This window comes from Nomia melanderi, chromosome 5, assembly GCF_051020985.1.
Source record: "Nomia melanderi isolate GNS246 chromosome 5, iyNomMela1, whole genome shotgun sequence".
In the NCBI taxonomy this organism is placed as follows: domain Eukaryota; kingdom Metazoa; phylum Arthropoda; class Insecta; order Hymenoptera; family Halictidae; genus Nomia; species Nomia melanderi.
In genome coordinates, this window is record NC_135003.1 from 9,786,940 (window position 1) to 9,800,135 (window position 13,196).

The 13,196-nt window shown below is 30.1% G+C and overlaps 4 protein-coding genes across 7 annotated transcripts; 2 read left to right on the forward strand and 2 right to left on the reverse strand.

The window, feature by feature from the left end:
- Positions 1–746: 746 nt before the first annotated feature.
- On the reverse strand, positions 747–4,867 carry LOC116430818 (tetraspanin-3). 2 transcript variants are annotated; one of them, XM_031985426.2, is made up of 6 exons: positions 4,735–4,867; positions 3,968–4,503; positions 2,663–2,851; positions 1,987–2,151; positions 1,477–1,695; positions 747–1,401 (listed from the first exon to the last, which is right to left on the reverse strand). In XM_031985426.2, the coding sequence occupies exons 2-6, from the start codon at positions 3,980–3,982 to the stop codon at positions 1,210–1,212; spliced, it is 780 nt and encodes a 259-aa protein (XP_031841286.2). In that variant the 5' UTR covers positions 3,983–4,503; positions 4,735–4,867; the 3' UTR covers positions 747–1,209. The 2 variants fall into 2 exon arrangements, with proteins under 2 accessions (XP_031841286.2, XP_031841285.2); XM_031985425.2 differs by having other exon boundaries at positions 4,023–4,503; positions 4,735–4,863.
- Positions 4,868–4,877: 10 nt separating this feature from the next.
- LOC116430819 (protein FAM177A1) lies at positions 4,878–5,915 on the forward strand. Of its 2 annotated transcripts, none has more exons than XM_031985428.2 (3): positions 4,878–5,183; positions 5,301–5,420; positions 5,497–5,915. In XM_031985428.2, exons 1-3 carry the CDS (start codon positions 5,163–5,165, stop codon positions 5,752–5,754), a joined length of 399 nt encoding a protein of 132 aa, XP_031841288.1. In that variant the 5' UTR covers positions 4,878–5,162; the 3' UTR covers positions 5,755–5,915. The 2 variants fall into 2 exon arrangements, with proteins under 2 accessions (XP_031841288.1, XP_031841287.1); XM_031985427.2 differs by having other exon boundaries at positions 4,880–5,237.
- Positions 5,916–6,173: 258 nt separating this feature from the next.
- LOC116430848 (uncharacterized) lies at positions 6,174–11,029 on the reverse strand. Its single transcript, XM_031985467.2, has 11 exons — positions 10,797–11,029; positions 10,508–10,602; positions 10,057–10,211; positions 9,841–9,971; positions 9,359–9,494; positions 8,912–9,290; positions 8,300–8,835; positions 7,848–8,220; positions 7,442–7,767; positions 7,134–7,368; positions 6,174–7,057 (listed from the first exon to the last, which is right to left on the reverse strand). The coding sequence occupies exons 1-11, from the start codon at positions 10,873–10,875 to the stop codon at positions 6,695–6,697; spliced, it is 2,808 nt and encodes a 935-aa protein (XP_031841327.1). The 5' UTR covers positions 10,876–11,029; the 3' UTR covers positions 6,174–6,694.
- A 144-nt stretch (positions 11,030–11,173) lies between these two features.
- Positions 11,174–12,900, forward strand: LOC116430849 (ubiquitin-like protein 7). 2 transcript variants are annotated; one of them, XM_031985468.2, is made up of 4 exons: positions 11,174–11,499; positions 11,703–11,908; positions 11,986–12,122; positions 12,189–12,900. In XM_031985468.2, exons 1-4 carry the CDS (start codon positions 11,355–11,357, stop codon positions 12,799–12,801), a joined length of 1,101 nt encoding a protein of 366 aa, XP_031841328.1. In that variant the 5' UTR covers positions 11,174–11,354; the 3' UTR covers positions 12,802–12,900. The 2 variants fall into 2 exon arrangements, with proteins under 2 accessions (XP_031841328.1, XP_031841329.1); XM_031985469.2 differs by lacking the exon at positions 11,174–11,499 and adding an exon at positions 11,505–11,625.
- Positions 12,901–13,196: the final 296 nt, after the last annotated feature.

The following is a 13,196-nucleotide window of genomic DNA, read 5'->3' on the forward strand; positions in this document are numbered from 1 at the left end:
TTCCGAGAATTCAAATTAACAAGGTACACCTACCATGCGAGTGTCACTACACGAAGTATCGTTATTATATGTACATTATATCTGTGAATGTCAGACAAAACGAGATTGGTCACATACTTTTAATTTCGAGATACAGCAGTTGTAAGATTAAATGCATTGAGCGCGGCATCAATAGCATATTCAGCTACAATATCAAATTTTAGGAACAATATTTTATAAATCATATGATATTAAAAAATTTCTTTGTATCTTTTATAATGAATGTCACTAAAGAATTGTAAACAAAAAATATTTTATGTCTGTTAATTATGTACAAATGTAATTTTTTAATTTGCGTGTCGCCTAAATGGAAAGCAAAGCAAAAAAAGCTTAGCGATTATATATTCAAATACTTTTTAGTAAGATCTACCATAGTGAATGGTCCTAGCAAAATAGGTAAAAGATGGTAAAAAATTATTAAATTAAGTTATGTTATCATATGTTGGATACTTATTTCCATTAAATTTATTGACTTGTTACAATGTTTGACAGAATGTTTTACCATCAATAAGACGTAGGAATACTTAAGATATGATACTCACGTTGTTACCAACAGAGTAATGAAGAAATCAATTTTACCAACAGAGTACAAGCACCGACGAGAGATACCAATGTCTTCGTTACCAATAGAACAATAATCTCAGATTAAAAATATTCGTATGACATACTTAATATTTCATACTAATAATGCATCGGATTTTAATAAGTCGTATTACAAATATTTATTTCCAGTCTGGTATAATTATATAAACTTGTATAGATCATTAAAAATTACGTTCTTTTGTATTAATAAATCTAACTATCATCCTTTCGCATCCCTCATATTGTTCACTTACACGATCAACACATTTAAAGATAACGAATTTAAATACAATAGAAAATGTATGTCTCCATATCAATGGACATTCTAGAAAATGATTCTTCCGTTGCATGTGGAACTCACTCATTCAAATTTTACTTTATATTAAGCTTAAGCTAAGGAACTCTGCAAATATTTTATACAAAATTTGTCCATCTGGCACAATATTTTTGGCATGTAGTTTTAGAATATATAAAACGAAATGTCTTATAAACATTTCTTATCGTATTAGAATTAAATGCTCGTCGTGTATCCCAGAAAAAGTAAAATGTTGAATAATTATTTATCTCGTTATTGTAAAGTAAAATTTTTTAAAAAATTGATTGTTGAATATTAGCTATTGTTTTAGGACTTTTTAATTGAGCATTCAAAAGCTTATCATTTGTTCCCGTTTCTTTAGATGCTTGCATAAGTGCTTGCGCGGCTATCATTATATCTTTTCTTCTCTCTGTCGATTCTTGACAAGCTTTCGCGTAACAAGTCATGCATACTATGAAACAAACCTGCAAACAATATCATACAAAAATATTTCAATCGACAATTATGTTGGAGAAATATTTAAAATATTGCAATCTTACCTGCAACAATATTGTACACAACGCGAGTAAGAAAATATGGAGGAGAATCGATCTAGTACGATTTATTACAACATGCTGACAACCTCTTGCATACATTGTTGTACATACACCTTTATTGTCACTTAAATTTGTAAGTGACGATACAGTGTCACAACAAGACCAAGGAATCGCATCCAGACCTCGATAATCCCCAGGTCCGTTTATTCCACAACAACGTAACTAACGAACAAAGAATGAAAAATATTTAATATTAATGAAATAAATTGTTCTAAATTAAAAAGAAGAATTCGTAATATTTCCAGAAGTGATATATATTTCAAATCTTGTTGCATTTGAATTCTAAGAAGTTCTAAATTTCTTTCAGGTTGTTAACAAGATGCTCGTTCATATAAATTATTACAATTTTTTTACTTCGACTTTATTTAACAGTTTTTTGAAATTATAATAATTCAATAATTATAAAAAACTGAATAACTAACTTTTAAGATAATTTATACATTTTATATTCACCTTGGAATGCATACGATCCCAGAGCGATTTATCATCGGAAATAGAAAGTTCAAATACTTTTTCAAGGTGCGCGCTTGGTAACATGTCCACTTGCTCGTGCCTGACAAGCGCCCAAATTCCAGCGCTTGTATTAACAACCGTGACGCCTAATAATGCTAAAGAAAACTGAATTGCAAAATTAAAGATACTTTCTTTATCGCAACTGAATAAGGTAGGAAACTGGACAGCAATTATGAATAAGCGTGAAATCAATTCAAAAATTAAATTAGAATAATTATTTAAATTAATTAAAAATTAAATTAAGGACCTAAAAATTGTGACGCTAATTTATCATTTTCCCTTAATACATATATCATTTAAACACTTAATCCCATAATCCTTAATACTAGACATAATTTTTGTTGTTAGTCACTGGTGATCGACACGATCTGAACGGAAATATTGCTATTGGGTACTGGCGGTCAACATGGCCAGAACAAAAATAATATCGACCGTCACCAGTGACCGATGTAGTCTCGAGAATACTGTTCCTTAACCCAGACCTGAATAAAAGTAATGTCACCGATCGTCGGTGACCAGTGGAGGCATAAAAGTATTATTGCTACCTAACTGAGTTATCAATGGGCATATAATATACAAACATAATTTATAATAGGAATGTAGACAATTTTCTTACAATTATGACTTGTCCCCTGTTGGAAAAGTCTAAAAATTGCCAAGCGCACCATGCAATTAGACCTGCTACCAGACCCATCACTAATAAAATAATCGATGAGCCGCAAACATTGTTGGGAGTGAGGGGTGCATATTCATATAACTGATATATGAAATAACCGGCACAAACGGCCTCTATAATACCGCATACCTGTGAAAATGTAGAAGAAAATTTTATGTCATATTTTCAATAATAATGTACACTTTATCGATAACGCGCGATATAAGTCTGATAAGCAACGATTAGTTACCTATTTATCTAATCTGTACATTGTTTGGTCTGAACGAAGCTAAAGATTTCGAAAAGTAGTATAGCAACGGATATCGAAAGACTTTTCTATTTCCCTATTAGCGTTTGGATTAATAACTTATCAAAATTAAATTTTACGAACCGCTCGTTGTATTTGCTTTGTTACTTTAGCATATTTTTAATAATATTTTTTTCTCGTGAATATGATTGAATAATAGGCAACTTTTGTAACTTCATCATTATGATGAATGCATTTATTCATATATAGTATTGATATCATAAAAAGAGATATAACTTACTGATATCGTGATATATTTTAATGTTCGTTCGACAGCAATATAAAAGATAAACGATAAGGGACTTATTTACGCAAGCAGAAATTTTACCTTACTGTTACTGTAATCATTTATGTAAACCATGGCATCAATAATAATAAAAAATAAATTCATTGTTTTAATTAGATTAGATATATGTATAACAGATTTATTTTTCCATTAAGTAATTTATTACATAAAAGAGATAATTAAACATTTAGCTCTATTATTCAATTATTATTAAATATTTTATTATTTATTACATTCCTCTATATTATACATGCACAAAGTTCCTATTCTTTTTCCAGCCTCCGTCGCGTAAGTACTTGAAATAGTAAAGTTAATTCACCCATAAAAACGAATTAAATAATTTCCTTAAGATTAAAACATTACCAAATTAACGGAATACGAAATTGCTTTAAGATGGGAATCAAACCAAAATTAAAATTAGCGGTGCAAAAGAGAGGTAGGCAGAGAAATTCAAAAACCGGAACATCACAATTACTAAAAGAACAACGCTGCAACATCACAGTAGATTGGCGGGCGTCCAATTTCGTGACGAATCGGAAACTGGTCAGCGACTGGTGTACTCTTAATAATAGAACAACGTCAAAGACCCGAGCCGAAAAAGAGTATAATTCTTTCGTTAATTTTGTTGACCAAGATACGATTAATTTTCATAGCTATGGAATAGATAACTTGCCGTGCATCTGCTCATAAACACACAATGGTACCGTGCACATGAAATATACACTTACTCCGACAACAATAGCACCACCGATGAGTAAATACCGTAAACAGACGAGCGTTCGTGCCATCACAAATTTATGAACAAAATAGTAAATCACTTGAACAGCATGTGCAGAGGTGCAGTTTACGTAAACGAAAGAAAAGCGTGAAATGTCACGATTAAGTAGCCGTCTCCACGGTGACCAGATGCAAACCTCAGAGCCGAGTCGTCATTCCTCCTCGTACTGACAATGAACTACAAAATGCAGCTGTCTGTTTCTTATTTCCCCAATCGATGAATCTTTTTCGCTTTTGCATTAAATCCTTGGCAACCATTTTACACCAAGATACTATATTTCTTTCTCTTTTTATTACGTCTATTCAATCTTTTGCTTTGCGTCAATTACACTCGTCGATTGTGCTGCTACACTTGTAGAATCATCAGGGATCAGTTCGAAAATATAGACTTAGCGTCGAAAGCAATAGTGCCTAAAGAGCAGGTGCTGTTGCCTAATAAATCATATGTTTCGTATAGAATCAATAATTTTACTATTGTTGCGAATGCTTTATTTAATTACTGCTATTATATTTTTAAAAATGCCTTAGTATTTAAAAATTTGAAATAATAATTTCGAAGTAGGTATACCGTTGGTAAGTACGCTTTGACTATGTTATCGACAGACAAAATAATTATTGTACATATTTATTCTTAAATAAGTATTTAGCTTAAAATATACTCACAAATTTAATATAAAATAACATGATGTTCTTCAATTATTCTTTGTTAATAATATATGAAAAAGTAGATGCTCAATTTGACGAATGTTCCTTAAGTATATATCATATATGTACCATAGTACATATTATCACCTCGCTGTGATATTGTTCTTCATAAGGAAAATGGTGACTGCACATGCGCAGGCATAAAGTTTCTTTGTAAAAAAGTAGATGTAAATAAATTTGATACTTGCTGCACTTTATAGTGTGCATTTAGTCTATGATCATATTTTATAATCAAATTAGTATACACATTCAACTGCCAATGGTATTTATCTGACTCATACAGTGAACAAATTTCTATAGCTTTGTTTGGTGACATTACAGAAGGTGTGTCAAAGTGTTTCTAAGCAATTTCATATAAGATTTGGACATTTCACATCAAATCAGTTATGGCTTCAGAGGAAAAAAAAGTTTGTGATTTATCTGACATTACATTAAATGAAAATAGTAATCATGACGTGCAAGTACGTGATTCTAAAATGTGCATTCAAGTTTTGTTTACTTATGGATATCTGAAATACTTGTAGGATCTTAAAGCAAAAAAACGACCAAAACGTGTATTACATTTCTCTGATGGTGATTTGGAAGAATATTCTGAAGATGAAACAGATGCTCCAGAACTCAAAGCGGTAACACAAGTAGATCCAGTTGAGTTTTGTTTATAATAATTATGTTTGATCAAAAATTTGACATCATTGCCATATTAACAAATAAAACTTGCAGAAGACTCTTAATTGGGCACCTTGGGCATGGTATCAAACTACATGGTTTAGTGGTAAAGTACTAGATGGTTGCGATTACGTTGGGGAATGGTTGGCCAATTTTTTTGGTATTACATCTCCAAAGTATGAATTTGAAATAAATGAATTTTATAGACTTCAAGCACTTGAAAAAGAAATGCAACATCAACATGATTTAGAAATGGGCGGATGGAATGAACATAATAAAAATACCCTTATAAACGATAATAATGTACAATGAAATAACTGTGTTCTGCAATGTTTATTCAATCACAATGTTTCATAGTTTAACATTGTGTGTATTAAAACCTTTCTATTGTTACAATTTAAAATATTTTAATATTTATACTAATATTTAGATAGTAAATATAAAAAAAAGGTTTGCTTTCAAAAGCATCACAAGTATGTATAAATTTTGTTACATACATATGTAATAATATAATAAATTATTTATACAGTGTCAAAATATATATGTTTAGTGAAAACTAATATGATAAACAAATGTTCCAGACTATAGACATTATTGTATAAGAAGTTCAAAAATACTATAGATATTTTTATTTGATTTAAAAAAATATACTAATTTGACTGAAATATTTAATTGTTTAACAAGATAGGAATGCTATTCTAAATCTTTGATTCTTAAAAATTTGCAATAGGCGTAGAAATTATATTATTTTAAAAATGTTAGTATTAAAATATTTTTGTACATAAGTTTAAAATACCAATTTTAACACACAAGTGTTATTAATTAATTAATATATTGTAATAAATCAAAAGCATATACATAGTTATTAAATACATTAGTATTTAATAAAACTAATTTGATATTTTTAATTCTCACTTTTCATATCATAAATCAGCGTAAACAGTGCTTTTTTATAAAGTTTATTAAAGCTTAAGAGTGTTCCCTTAATGTCATCTCCATGTAAATACAAATCATCAAATTTTCTATAAGTTAAGTTATTAGGAAGAACAATCGTAATTGTGCTTAAAACAATTACAATAATGTCATTATGATGTACTGTATCAAAGTTTTGTTTTTAAAGGAACATTCAAAAGCTACACATATACATAATTACGTTCTGCGTAGTATGTACCTGCAGTCTTTTATAGCAGGAACTGACATATTTTATGTATATATAAATATGAAGTCTTTTATATTTCCAAAGTACAACAAATTATGTTTCTGGCACGAACCTATGTAGAGCACTAGTCAGGACTAGTAGAGAGCTTTGAAGGCCCTGAGGTAAATGCCTTTGTAACCATGAACCCTTATATTGCTCTATATGAGCCAACATTTTATTTGCTATATCAGTTCTAAATGTAGGTGGCAGATTACATACTCCTAAATTAATAACTGCAAGACCCATATTACTATTCGGATTAACACCAACACCAATCAATGTTCTCCCAATTTTACATGCCGTTAACATTAAATCGGCAGTCAATTGAAGCTCTTGTATTTCCATTGATGCAAACTTTGACGATAAGTTACTTTCGTATAATGAATGAGAAATACGTTTAACTTGTTTTGTTACTTTCTGTTAAATAAATAAAAAATATCACTGTTTCTTTTATTTTTATCAAAGAATTCAAAGTTGTAATTTTCCTACTTACTGCAAATAAATCAGCCGAGAGGTACTCCAAATTTACATTATCAGGGTCCGTTAATAATCTGTACAATGTTGATCCTCGATTATCAGGAATCTGTTGTAAATCTTTAGCTCCTTGGTTTTTACTTAAGGTAAGTACTAAAGTATCTAACCGACCCAATTCTAATATTGCGTTTCCAATTTTATATTCTGAATCTTGGAAAACATGAACATCCAACAATTTTGTAATACATTTTTGCCTATAATGTGACATTGACTGTAAATACTTTATTTCAAATTGTTAGTACATTAAATGTCGGATGATGTTAGTACCTTGATCCAAATACTTCAGAAATTTCGTAATTGTCATCAATACACATATCTATTTCACTAACTGGATTCCAAGCTAATCCTGCAGCTATTAAATATCCAATCCATGCGAAAGGATGTGGAGTAAGATGATGACTTCCAGACCAGTGTGCCACTACTATGCCAACTGAATCTTGCTCCAAGGAAGTCTTTATTGCATTTTTTGTATTTGCATACGTTGATGCTGGACATCCTGCTAAACTATTGTAACTTGCTGTTCCAGAACTAGGTAAAACATTACCACCAGTTATTCTAAATGCTTCTGTCCATTCAGAAAAATCATAATCGGCCTATAATTGAATTGATATAATATTTAAGTTTTAATCTTTAAAAATTTATAGTAAATGATTATTTAAAGATAAAATTTTACCTGAAATCCATATTCTACAAGAATTATATTATTGGGTATGTTATGGAATTCTGGTTTGGAATGTAAACCGTTTGAACAAAGCATTAAGGTTGTAGATGAACTCAAATTCAGAATATGCCATAGTTCTTGAAGACACGAATACGATTTAAATACTTCAGACATATCTGTTTCTATAGTTTCATTAATAGATAAATTCAAATCAAAATTATCTGCTTGAACTAGTAAACTGGCTAGCCTTGGCCCAACATGAACATAACTTAAACTTGGAAATACTGCTAGCAATTCTTGGAATATAGGCCACATTTGTGATAAATGATGCTGACCCACATTTGAATCAACATCTAAAGTTGGAACTAAATATAAATGCCGATCCCTGGAATGGAAACTACCAATTTACAAACAATATGTACTAAATATGAATACTTTTACGTAAATTCTGAGAGTAAACGAACCTGCAGTAACGGTCAAGTGTAACCATTTCTGATTTTGTGTAACAAAGTTGCCAATCACAATTTGGAGTAAGTCTTGAGTAAAGATGTAAATAAGATATTTTAAAAGATGACCACAAATCGATCATATGTAATAAATATTCTAATGTTGGTATACGACCTCTAGGTGAGATATCTAATAATATACCGCGATGTGAAAATCTTGGTTCATCTTTTATAAAAACGGGTTCAATTTCACAGGCTTCTGATCTGCTCAGATTTTTACTTAATCGCAAAATTTGTACAAATGTACAAACTGCATAATGTAACCCAGCTAAACTTCCAGCACCAACTTTAATAGTGTTTTGTGAAATATGTAATTGATATCCATCAGGTTTATTGAATAACTTCTTATTTACTATACAGTCAATTCTGTTGTCATTAGGTAGTTTGCCAGAGCTTGGGTGTACTTCACCAATCTTTACGTCATGACCCAATTCTAGTAAATGAGTTCTACTGATTTCCCAAACATCTAATATTCTATGTATAGATTCACTGCCCTACGTAATAGCATAGCATATGATAATATATAAAGCAGACAATATAACAACAATTATCTTAACTAAGAAATCATACCTGTATTATAGATATAAAAAGTTCTTTCCCAGCAATAAAAGATGCAGAACAGTTTTTCAATTCAACAACAGTTTTTGGTTGTGGCCAAAGTAAACTATAAATTCCATCTTTATCGGTACTTTTTGTTGGACTATCTTTGCCTGGTTCTCGTAAAGGTACATCATACACTGGATCTAAAGATTTAGTAGATTCGATAGAAAGTTGACTCATGTTACTTGAAAGACTTTTTTGACAGAAGTTTGCTTCCGTAAATGATGCAGTTGGACTATGCATGGTATCGGTGTCATTCGATATAAAGTTTGATAAAAATCTCTGAAGGAAACCATGCAAATGTTGTTTTCCTCTAGACAGATCATAAGGGTTTTTCCCTGCAAAAGTTCTGCAAAAAGGTTTTATTAAAACGTAGTAAATATTTGTTTGGGCTATAATTTCATATTATATATATACCCTTTAGTTGCTCGTACAAGAGGATTTGCACCTGCTTGTAATAATTCTTGACAAATAGCAACATCACCACGATTTACTGCATCATGTAATGGTGTAGCGCCACAACCATTCACTGCATTTACATCTGCTCCTCTATCTATATAAGAATTACATGATTATATTACACAATCAATCTACTTTCTATACACTTGGCCCTCGACTTACATGAAAAATCAATACACATGTATCTGTACAAAAGAATACAAAATATTGGAAAGAAAAGCTGATATAAGTTTTAGAAATACATATTTATTTCACATAGCCAAACAAAAGAAATAATAATAATGACATTTTAAAAAACAAAAGTACATTTTATTTGGTGTTACTAAATTCAGATCATGCATAAAAACTACAGTGTAAAAAGTATTCTAATTTACCATGAAAAAAGAGACTTGCATAAATTAAGGGTCAGGTGTACTACACATCAATTTTTAATAAATTACCAATTAAACATATGACTATGTCTTTGTTTCCATAACAAGCTGCCCAATGTAAAGGTGTATTCTTACTGCCATGAGAATCCCATGAATTTACATTTAATCCTGCATCTAATAATTGTACTACCCTTTCCACCCTTTAAACAGGTACGTAATGTAATAAGATTAAATTAACAGAATAATTGATATTGTTTATAATTATAATAATATAATATTACATACTCTGATGCAGCAGTCGCTCTTAACAATTCCTCAATGTAAGCACGACGTATTGCATCACTAGATGCAACATCTACTGCATTATGCCCATTAACATTTTGAATAGCTGGATTGGCGCCGCAACTTAATAATGTCCTTACAATATCTGGTTGATTACTCTATATTTTACAAAAATTTGTATCAACAATCATATTATAGATATGATATTACATTATAGATTTTATTCATATCCAACTTATGCACACAAATAAATAAATAGTAAAATGAAAACTTTTATGAAATTGAATAAAGTTGTTGATAAAGTTATTGTATTTTAATGCAAAAAAATTTTTAACAAAGGAAATAAGTTTCTATTTAATTTACATTTTAGTGAAATAATACACACAAAGTATAAACCTATATGAATATTCATAGTTTATGTAAAGATTTTATAGTTAATAATGTATGAAATTACCTTTGCAGCATATGAAAGAAAAGTACCTTCTTCTAATAATGGTTGGTTTAAAATCTTGTCTTTTGTTATACCTTCAGCTGTATTACCATTTTCACCTGTTAACAAATTGGAATAAAAAATTTAACCAATTGTACTTTATATGTTTTACTGTATGATATATATTGAATATAATTTGACCGGTTTTAATCTATTTTGTTATATTATGTCATATTAAAGTATCTTCTTTGTAACATTATGTGATAAATCATAAACGTGCACATAATTTTACTATAAAAGTTCTTACACGTACATGCATCTAAAAGGGATCTAATTATATCGGTACGTCCATGTTCAATAGCTGTACGAATATTTTCGCAAATGTCTTGCATTTCTGCTTATTCTTATGTCATATCAAAGTTGTATTTTGCACAACATTCTCGGAAAATTGCTTAAGTGTCAGCTATCAAAAATTGCTCCAAACATGTCACTGAACTTCTTCATATTGATATTGGTGTTACGTTTTACATCGTTAAGGGAGCGAGATGTCAATTAAAGTCGAAATCGAAGTCTGTCGAGAGATCGTTCATCGATTCGATACATTTTTGAATACGTTTGTATTTTGTAAATTAGAATTTCAATAAATTAAGAATTATATAAAAATTGAAAATTATCTAATATTTATATGTAAAAAATTCTTTAATATATTTCATTAAATAATAATATACATGTGAACAAATGGAAAGTAAAGAATGGTAGAAGTGTAATATGTTTGGTTACATAGCCTATACCTTGTTTGTAGTAAATTCGTATGCTTCGAGTGGCGAAACCGTCTGATTGTGTTTTATAATATTGACTTTTATTGACAATAATGAGTTCAGAAATAATCCTAGGATTACGGTTGGACTTTCAATCTTTAACTACAATTAAATTAAACAATGTTAATTTTAAAAATAAAGTCAAAGACTTGAAATCTGAAACAGCTAGAAGAGTTAACCTAACAAAGGAATCATTTGGTAAGATGACAGTTGATTTTTCATTCCTTATGCTACGTTTAGACTTTTCCTTTATTCAAATATAATCTTTAAACTTATCTGTAAACAACTTTTAACATAAAATTGCTACAATTTCATTTATAAAAAGTAATAGATGTAGTGTTTAAGTAAAAACAGGTTTAAACTATAGTTATAAATAAATTTTATTCTGTTTTGTTTCTTAGAATTAATTTATTGTGGTTGCATTCTTGAGGATGAGGTCACATTAGAATCATGTGGATTAAAAAATGGTGCAATGGTACACGTATTGAAAAAAAAGGAACCAGAAACACCCACAGCACCTAAACATATCTCAGAAGAAAGTATTTTACAACTTGCATCTGCATTTAAATCATTTAAAGAGAATCCTGCACTGAGAAGTGCATTATATGTAATTGTTATATTCTTACAGCTTTACGATACCACAGTTTTGTAATATGTTTATTAAAATATATTTATTCATTGTAGCGAATAGGTAAAAAATCAGAAGTAATAACTAATATTATTTCATCCTCTCCCGGATTACATGAAGATGCTGTGGCAATTGCTATTTTCCAAAATCCTGACTTAATGGCACATTTCACAGATGTGGATACAGTCAGAAGGTAGATTTTATTATATTGTAATTATATATATATTTATACACACATTCATATTGCTTGTATAAATAGGTTTGCAGAGGCACATCCAGTTTTAGTAGAAGCAGCACAAAATATAGCTGCAGCTGTTCATGAAGAAGCTCATAACAATGCAAGTGCTGCATCTAACAATTCTGTATCTAACACACAACCTTCTGCTTATTCCTATAACTTGGATAATTTGAGTGATGATGAAGAAATGGCAGGAGATTCTTCTCAATCTTCAGACTCTACACAGCCATCAAATCCATTCACCAATCCATCAAATACTACGATTACTGCTGCACAGCTTGCAGCAGCAGTTTCTAGAGCAAGGGCTAGAAGTTTTCCTCTTTCCAATTCACCTTCTTCCACCTCAGGCGGCAGCACAAATTCTGGTGTGATAACTACAGAAATGTTCAATCAAGCTATGCAACAGGCTTCTGTAGCAACCACGGGTTTAATCAGTGACCCTATATTGCCACCAATTTTACCACCAATTTTACCACCTGTATTACCTCAGTTTACAGACTTGCAGAGACAATTAGCACAGATGCATGAAATAGGACTTCAAGATGATACAATAAATATTCAAGCATTACAATTTACGAATGGTGATGTTCAGGCAGCTATTGAATTAGTGTTCAGTGGTTTTAGTAATAATTAGGTTTATTAAATTAACACTTCCATATTATAAAACGATTGTAACTGTACAGCTGAATGATTTATTTTTACAAGTGAATATAAGCCAGCCGTGTAATCATTTCTTTAATCCTATTATTCACTTTGGGTGATATTCTTAGTTAATTGATTGTTCATACGTGAGAAATGAACAAATTATTTCCTGGTAGATGATGAAAAAACGTTATAAATACGTTTCTTATAATATCAATCCTAAGCAAATTTATTTGCATATTTAGCCATTTTTTTCTGATACATTTTTGCTAATGTCGTCATTAGACTAAAAACGATTCTTCAACATCAACCTTAACGACGTAAGCAATAATAAATAATTCTTTAGAAATATTCTATAGCAATGAAATGATAAATTTTTAATACTTT

What these genes read in the sequence shown, in the direction of transcription:
- LOC116430819 (XM_031985427.2), top strand. Translation starts at nt 5,163, where the DNA reads ATGGCTTCAGAGGAAAAAAAAGTTTGTGATTTATCTGACATTACATTA. An exon ending in ATAGTAATCATGACGTGCAA is followed by an intron (nt 5,238 to 5,300) that starts GTACGTGATTCT and finishes AAATACTTGTAG; the next exon opens with GATCTTAAAGCAAAAAAACG. An exon ending in CGGTAACACAAGTAGATCCA is followed by an intron (nt 5,421 to 5,496) that starts GTTGAGTTTTGT and finishes TAAAACTTGCAG; the next exon opens with AAGACTCTTAATTGGGCACC.
- LOC116430849 (XM_031985468.2), top strand. Translation starts at nt 11,355, where the DNA reads ATGAGTTCAGAAATAATCCTAGGATTACGGTTGGACTTTCAATCTTTA. An exon ending in CCTAACAAAGGAATCATTTG is followed by an intron (nt 11,500 to 11,702) that starts GTAAGATGACAG and finishes TTTGTTTCTTAG; the next exon opens with AATTAATTTATTGTGGTTGC. An exon ending in CACTGAGAAGTGCATTATAT is followed by an intron (nt 11,909 to 11,985) that starts GTAATTGTTATA and finishes TATTCATTGTAG; the next exon opens with CGAATAGGTAAAAAATCAGA.
- LOC116430818 (XM_031985425.2), bottom strand. Translation starts at nt 4,082, where the DNA reads ATGGCACGAACGCTCGTCTGTTTACGGTATTTACTCATCGGTGGTGCT. An exon ending in GTGGTGCTATTGTTGTCGGA is followed by an intron (nt 2,852 to 4,022) that starts GTAAGTGTATAT and finishes ACATTTTCACAG; the next exon opens with GTATGCGGTATTATAGAGGC. An exon ending in GGGATCGTATGCATTCCAAG is followed by an intron (nt 1,696 to 1,986) that starts GTGAATATAAAA and finishes TTTGTTCGTTAG; the next exon opens with TTACGTTGTTGTGGAATAAA.
- LOC116430848 (XM_031985467.2), bottom strand. Translation starts at nt 10,875, where the DNA reads ATGCAAGACATTTGCGAAAATATTCGTACAGCTATTGAACATGGACGT. An exon ending in TTCTTTCATATGCTGCAAAG is followed by an intron (nt 10,212 to 10,507) that starts GTAATTTCATAC and finishes TGTAAAATATAG; the next exon opens with AGTAATCAACCAGATATTGT. An exon ending in CTTGTACGAGCAACTAAAGG is followed by an intron (nt 9,291 to 9,358) that starts GTATATATATAA and finishes ACCTTTTTGCAG; the next exon opens with AACTTTTGCAGGGAAAAACC.